At 44.2% G+C, this 8020-nt stretch overlaps 1 protein-coding gene across 15 annotated transcripts in view; it reads right to left on the reverse strand.

The window, feature by feature from the left end:
- The window catches only part of RALGPS1 (Ral GEF with PH domain and SH3 binding motif 1), a 284196-nt gene that overhangs the window by 227645 nt on the left and 48531 nt on the right, over positions 1 to 8020 (reverse strand). For all 15 annotated transcript variants that reach the window (XM_006154099.3, XM_014590021.2, XM_027774049.1 and 12 more), the window contains one exon: positions 6384 to 6491. In XM_006154099.3, the coding sequence (XP_006154161.1) occupies positions 6384 to 6491 (108 nt within the window). The remainder of the gene's footprint in view (positions 1 to 6383; positions 6492 to 8020) is intronic.

An 8020-nucleotide genomic window follows, 5' to 3' on the forward strand; every position in this document is an offset into this window, starting at 1 on the left:
CCCCTATTGGGAGCCAGCAGGTGGTATAGTGGTTAAGGCACTGGATTCCCACATAACTGATCATGATTCTAGTCCCAAACCCAGTAGCTTGAAACTGATGCCGGCTGTGTGGGGGTGTGTGTGGGTGGGTGTGTGTGTGTGTGTGTGTGTGTGTGTGTGTGTGTGTGTGTGTGTGTGTGTGTGTGTTAGGCGAAGGGAAGCCACACACACAGATGGGCCCACATACTGGCACATGAATGTTTGGTTCCTGACCAATACATAAGCTAGGAAATAGGTGACCACTCATGTGGGCGCAATCCACACACTGAAGTTGCTCTTAAGAAAATCAAAGGGGCTGTTACACTGAGCCAGCAGCACGTCTCAGGTCAAGAGCAACTGGAGAAAGATGGCAGTACTCACAGTGTGTTACCTGTGACCACAGCCCGGGTTAGGAGGGCCAAGTGAAGAACAGAGCACAGCCTCCTCAAGGCGAGCGGGGCTGGAAAACGAGCAGGGGGCTTCAGTACAGAGCCCTTCGTTCCCTCCAGGGAGCAGTGCTCCTCCCGGACACAGGGGTGCGAGTCTGCCGCTTGGCGAAGCCCTGCTCAAAGATGGTGGCCAGGAGGCATCTGACATCAGCATAACATGGCTCTGGCCCTGGGAACCCAGGTGTCTAGAGGCTAGTAAGCCCTGACGGTCTCTAGGCCTGTGCCTGGCCTGGAGCTGCATGGGCCAGAGCTTTGTCCTGAGTGGTGCAAACGGACTGGCACTTCTCCTGCCAGGCTTATCAAGACTGCCAGCCAAGTGCTCCTCACATGTGGATCAATTCTGCCATCCTGGGGAACAGAAAGGCCTTATAAAAACAAGAGATCTGGGTGGAAAGCTCAGAGGGCCTTGGAACTCTCTCCTGCAGTTGTAGTGAACTCCCTGTCCAGGAGAACCGGCAGGATGTTTGCAATGTCATTTAGGAAGAGAACCGAAAGTCTGCCAATGTGAACATGAGAACACTTCCTTTCTGTCCTGCCATCGGTTCGAGGATTTGCTACTGGATTTCCAAATGATTTATTAAAATGGTGGCTTTACAGTTCGTATTTTTCAGATGGCCCAATTTTCAAACATTCTGATCTCTGCTCGGCCCATAAGCCAGAACACATGTTCAGGTGTTTTATTCAAAATAAACAACAGAAGTCACCAGACTAAAAATAGACTAGTTGGTCCCAAATACATAATTAGGATTTTCAAAAACATCTCTCCCTTTCTTTCTTCCCTTTTTTTTTTTAATGAAAGATTGTTGCTGTAGGGCGTGTGCACTTGCCAGAGAGACAGAAAGCAAGAAACTACCCTCCAGGGGCAATGGCCATAATGTAATCCCTTCTCCTCCATTCTCTCCCTGGGATTTTGGGCACATACACATGTGTGCCTGGCATGTGTTTCAAGCCATGTCCGGGACTCAAACCACAGCTGGTCACATGGGAGTCCAGCACCTTAACCACTATGCCATCTGTGGGCCCTCTCCCATTTCTAACCTCTCAACTCTGACCAAAAGAGATGCCCTGTCCAGAGCGAGAACACCTAGATACAAAATATTTGGGTAAAAATCAACAGACAAACTTCATGCCACTTGGCTGCAAGCCAGCACGCATTACCGAGGCGACTGATGAGCAATTCTTCCCCGGAAGTTTGAACACTCCATGGGCAGTCAGTTTTACCAAAAGTAGAGGAGGTGGGTAAAGGTGGGGCTTGAGGAAGGTGGCCAGGTCCTGTCACACTTCACCTTCACCAAACACCACCCCTCCCCCAGGAGAGGTGCCCTAGTCCCTGGAGAGCACTTACAGCCCCCACAGAGACATGAGGCAACAAGCCCCCCACTTGTTTCCAAGCAGCAAATCTGTGCTAGGAGGCTGGGGGAGTGGGTGGTGCACTAGAACACTCACGGACAAGCCTTGTAATGACTTATCCTTATTTTGAGAAATAAAGCCTCCTCCTTCTCTCATCTCCTCCTTCCTCCTAGGCCTGGGCCCTAAAACTCCAGGCTTGTTAAGGACAATGGCCGATGTCCACACGTTATAAAATCTCTCTGTAGAGATGACTCCTATGGACCAGAGAGATCTATTACAACATTTCGCAACGTGGCCTTAAGGAAAACTGGCAGTATGTGGACAGATGAAAGCTAGCCAGCTAGCCAAAAAGTAAAAAATTCTTCCCCGGAAGTTTGAACACTCCATGGGCAGTCAGTTTTACCAAAAGTAGAGGAGGTGGGTAAAGGTGGGGCTTGAGGAAGGTGGCCAGGTCCTGTCACACTTCACCTTCACCAAACACCACCCCTCCCCCAGGAGAGGTGCCCTAGTCCCTGGAGAGCACTTACAGCCCCCACAGAGACATGAGGCAACAAGCCCCCCCCACTTGTTTCCAAGCAGCAAATCTGTGCTAGGAGGCTGGGGGAGTGGGTGGTGCACTAGAACACTCACGGACAAGCCTTGTAATGACTTATCCTTATTTTGAGAAATAAAGCCTCCTCCTTCTCTCATCTCCTCCTTCCTCCTAGGCCTGGGCCCTAAAACTCCAGGCTTGTTAAGGACAATGGCCGATGTCCACACGTTATAAAATCTCTCTGTAGAGATGACTCCTATGGACCAGAGAGATCTATTACAACATTTCGCAACGTGGCCTTAAGGAAAACTGGCAGTATGTGGACAGATGAAAGCTAGCCAGCTAGCCAAAAAGTAAAAAATTTAAAAAAAATAAAGGTTTTTCTCATATGTTAAACACAGTATTTCTCTCTTCTAACAGTGGCTCACTGAATCTCTTGTCAGCAACAGCCTTAGCATAAGGGTCTCCCAGGAATCCCTACCCCACCCTGGAAAAAAAAATAGTAATTCTGGCAAATGATTGATGTGTCTTAGGACAGAGGATATCTTATATTTGCATCTCGATCATTGCACATGGTTGGCCATGAAGAATCCAGCTCCCTTGACCACCAGGCCATGAACCTAGCGTGCACTTTTAATTTCTAGAAGCCATGTTTAAAATTCAGAAAGCATACCCTGAACCATGTTCCCTCTGAAAGTTCAGGAAAACTAACTTTACCAAAATAAAAATAATAATAAGCAATAGGAAGTTACTGTTGTCAAATCTCATTCAAAGTTATTGTAAGAAAAAAAGAATCTGCATATAGACAGTGAAAGCATGCCAAAAAAAAAAAAAGGCATACCATAGAACAGATGAAAACTGCAACTACTTATTTTTAAACGAGCTAAGAGACATTTAGATTGTTTAAAAATGATTTCTTAGCCATAAGACATGACCAACAGAAATGGGAAACAGAAAAGTTCAGAAATGAGGTGTCAGAACTTAGGGAAAAAATTGAAAGTAAGAGAAAAGTTTTGGAAATAAAAATTGAACTATAAGGGACATAAGAGTTGATAGATGCAACAGAAAATACCTTAAGGGAGGAAACTTAGTATCAAAATAAGTGAAGATGGGGTCAGCAGGTAATGTTGTGGTTAAGGTGCTGGACTCCCACATAGCCAATAGCATTTCAAGTCCTGGACCTCGTGGCTTGAAAATTATGCCAGGCATGTGTGCATGCATGCCCAAAATCCCAGAAGGAGATTGGAGGAGTCCGACCCAGGGGGCCCCAGGATCTGTTTTGAGCCTTTGACCTTTGAGCACAGCCTTGGTCGGCTCAGTATGTTGGCAAGGCCGCTGTTGTACACCCGCCCACACACACACACCTAGAAGCAAAGCTTGGGTCGATTCAGCATGTTGGTAAGGTTGCTTGCTGTATGCTCCACAAACTGCGGTAGCCTTGCTGAGAAGTGACACCCCCCCCCCGACTCCCTGATATACTACTATAAAAGAATTACATAGCTCTCATACATCTTGAGTGTGTGGTAAGATTTCCCGAAAGTTTCCCAACCGCTCCCCTTTACCCTGACCACCTACTGTTAATTACAACGCTTCATCCCTGCGGTCACAATGGAGGGTGTGCTGAAGTTCTTCTTGACCTTTGGAAGGCCCTTCAAGACACATTTAATATAAATAACCTTTTTACATACAATAGGACTAGGCCGAAACTGGCCCAGGACACTCTTGCCCCATGGTAGCTAATGTTCTAACAAAATACATAACAGTGGTGCCATAGGCTACACAAGTGAATCCACAACACCATAAACCCATTTTAAAGTTTTTCATTAACTTGCTAGTCATTTTACTTTTGACTTAAGAAAAACTGGTATTGCTAGTTGGAGAAGCTGTTCAAAGTATCCCCTTATTCTCACCAAGTGAACAGTAGGCTCATCCCCTTAAAAGAGATATATTAAGATTCCTTTAATTAAATCTTAGATCCCTATAGAATTACATAAGTATTATTCTTTATTGAGATCCATAAGAACTAATACCTATATACTTGAGATTTTTCTTTTAGTAATCACAAGACGGCTGCTGCTGAACATCAGCTGATAATCAACTCCGCTTGCTGGAACTGTTTTCCGGAACTGCACCCCCAGAAGTTCCCAAAAGCCTGCTTATATCAATCAAACAATTGTTGAACTGTATCGATGATTAATAGACTTGCCCTTAATCACATTCTAAATGATCTCTATTGTTAAAACTTTATGAATTGATAATTAGAACACGTAACCCCTCACCTGTTTACTTGCATGTACCACATTTTCAATAAAAAAGCATGATGATCTCTACAGAGTGATCTCTGAGGAGTGTCCGACTCAGGACATGCACGAAAAGGCACTGAGGCCTTAGTCTTCCTTTCCAGAGCTGCCTCCGACGAGTCAACCCACCCCCGCTGAGGCTGGTCCCCCACATGGTGTGGCCATCCCCCCTAGGGGGAGGGTGATTTCTCACTTTCCCTCTCACTGTCTCTCTCCAGCGAGCACCTGCACCCTATGACAAAAACCTTAAAATAAAAATGAAATAAAATAAAAGAAGAAAAAGACAATAAGACTTTGAGAAAAGCTAACAAATACCGATGATAGGCAAAGAAGATCCAACATACAAATACTAGAAATCCCTAAAATGGGGGAATAAAAAGGCAAGATAACTGAACAAATAGTAAAACTGTCATTTTTTTTTCAAGAAGTTTTTGCTATAGGGCCTGTGCACTCATCAGAAAGAGAGAGAGAGACAGAGAGACAGAAAGCGAGAAATTACCCTCTAAGGGGCATGGCCACGCCACAATCGCTTCTCTTCCATTCTCCTCTCGGGATCTTGGGCACGCATGCACACGTGCCCGACATGAGTTTAAGCCACAGGGTCTAGGACTCAAACCACAGTTGACTACATGGGAGTCCATCGACATAACCATTACACCAACTGCAGGTCCCAAAACTGTAATTTTTAAAAAATGTTAATGAAATTTTTAAAATGAAAATGACATATTAAAAGACACATCAAAATTTAAAAAAGAAAGAAAGAAAAAGAAGAAAAACCACAAAGCACACACACACCAAGAAGCTGAAAACATCTCCCAAAATGGCCAGTACTAAAGATGTATTCTGGGTAAACTATTATTTTTTTTATATATATATTTACTTGACCTCTTCTATAATACATCTGTATCTCCTTTCTTCTATATCAAACTCCTGGTCTCAAGGACACAAAGTATAGCAATATTACAGAATCCCATAGCTTATTCATTTGCTTTATACTTCTTTACATGCATAACAGTTTCAGAATAACAATACTAACCATATGGTGTGCTATAGAGATGCATAATAATCGAACATAAATCATAAATCAAAAAGTTATGAAATTTTTCCTATGTTTTCTCCATAGTCTCATTTAAAAAAAATAGTTTATACTATGACAGTGATACTATATCTACCATCTGGGCTTACAGTTATTACACACTATTCCATTTAAACCTCAATTGGTCCTAGTAACTGTATGTTTACTGCTTCTACCAGTCATTATAGGAATATTTCCCTAGTCATTGTCATCGTCTGAATCTTGTTCCCTAATAGGTTCCTCAGGAAGTGTTCCTAGAATTAAGGTTCTCTGAGTATATGTTCACAATAGCTCATGTCCTTCATACTTTAAAGTCAGTTTTGCTGGATATAAAATCTTTGGTTCATATTTTCTTTCTTTTTTTCCGTAAAGTATGAGTTCATTTTGGTGCAAAACTTCTTGAAATCCCTGTAGTTTTTCATAATACACATTTTCCATGCTCTTTCTAAAGACCCCTCGAATTGTACATGCCTTCCAAGGGGCTAGTGTCTAGACTGACAACACCCTTTTCAATGCTTACGAGGACACACCATCCTTCTCTCAGCCCTCCCCTTGGGTTGGGAATACAGGAAGTTACACCTGAGCATGGAGCCCAAGCAGCAGTTCCTTGAGCACCCTGTCATGAGCCCAGCCACCCATGTCAGTTGTGCGTCACTTACAGCAAACTCCTCTGGAGTCACCTTCAGGACATCGAAGACAACGGCGTCATAACTCTTGCTGGCATAGTCGCAGCTCTGGCCCTCCAGAGAGTCTGAGCTGCTGCTGCCCTGTGGAGACCGGGGAGAGATGGTGCCCACTGAGTAGTCTGGCTTCAGATCACTGCACCTCCCCCCCCAAATATCCATGGAACTGAAGATGCAATAGTGACAGCTGCACGATGAAGGAAGCTTCAACCACTTAACACTTCACTCAATCCCCGCATGGTGTGGAACACTTCAAATACATGATGTTATTTAATTCTTCTGAGTACCCTGCGAGGACCCACTGTTATTATGCCCATCTTACAGATAAGGAAATAGAGCCAAGCAACTCAGCTATGAAACTCCAAGCCAGAATGTAAACCTAGTTTCTGCATCTATCTGACCCCAAAACATATACTCTCAACTATTATACCCTAACTGCTTCTGGGAGCAGTGTAGAGGTGGGATAACAAATCACAAACCCAGGGGCCAGCAGGTGAGGTTAAGGCACTGGATTCCTACATGGCTGACCATGGTTCAAGTCCTAGATCCAGTGACTGGAAAATCAGAGCAGGCATGAGTGTATGCCTATCCAAAACCCTGAGAGAATGGAGGACAGGAGATTTGGTGTGGCCATCCCCCCGGGGAGGTGATTTCTCACTTTCCCTCTCTCTTTCTCAGGCAAACACACACTACCGATAGAAAAAAAAAAAATCTAAAAATAATAATAATAAATTACAGCATAGTCTTTCTTTTTCTTTTTCTTTTTTTTTTTTTTTTTCTGGAGAAGTTTTTCGCTATAGGGCGCATGCACTCGCCAGACAGACAGAGAGAGACATAGAGACAGAAAGCGAGAAATCACCCCCCAGGGGGGATGGTCACGCCCTGCTGCTGCCCTGTGGAGACCGGGGAGAGATGGTGCCCACTGAGTAGTCTGGCTTCAGATCACTGCACCTCCCCCCCCAAATATCCATGGAACTGAAGATGCAATAGTGACAGCTGCACGATGAAGGAAGCTTCAACCACTTAACACTTCACTCAATCCCCGCATGGTGTGGAACACTTCAAATACATGATGTTATTTAATTCTTCTGAGTACCCTGCGAGGACCCACTGTTATTATGCCCATCTTACAGATAAGGAAATAGAGCCAAGCAACTCAGCTATGAAACTCCAAGCCAGAATGTAAACCTAGTTTCTGCATCTATCTGACCCCAAGACATATACTCTCAACTATTATACCCTAACTGCTTCTGGGAGCAGTGTAGAGGTGGGATAACAAATCACAAACCCAGGGGCCAGCAGGTGAGGTTAAGGCACTGGATTCCTACATGGCTGACCATGGTTCAAGTCCTAGATCCAGTGACTGGAAAATCAGAGCAGGCATGAGTGTATGCCTATCCAAAACCCTGAGAGAATGGAGGACAGGAGATTTGGTGTGGCCATCCCCCCGGGGAGGTGATTTCTCACTTTCCCTCTCTCTTTCTCAGGCAAACACACACTACCGATAGAAAAAAAAAAATCTAAAAATAATAATAATAAATTACAGCATAGTCTTTCTTTTTCTTTTTCTTTTTCTTTTTTTTTTTTTTTGGAGGGGTTTTTGCTATAGGGCA

This window comes from Tupaia chinensis, unplaced genomic scaffold, assembly GCF_000334495.1.
Source record: "Tupaia chinensis unplaced genomic scaffold, TupChi_1.0 Scaffold000394_1, whole genome shotgun sequence".
NCBI classification, from domain to species: Eukaryota; Metazoa; Chordata; class Mammalia; order Scandentia; family Tupaiidae; genus Tupaia; species Tupaia belangeri.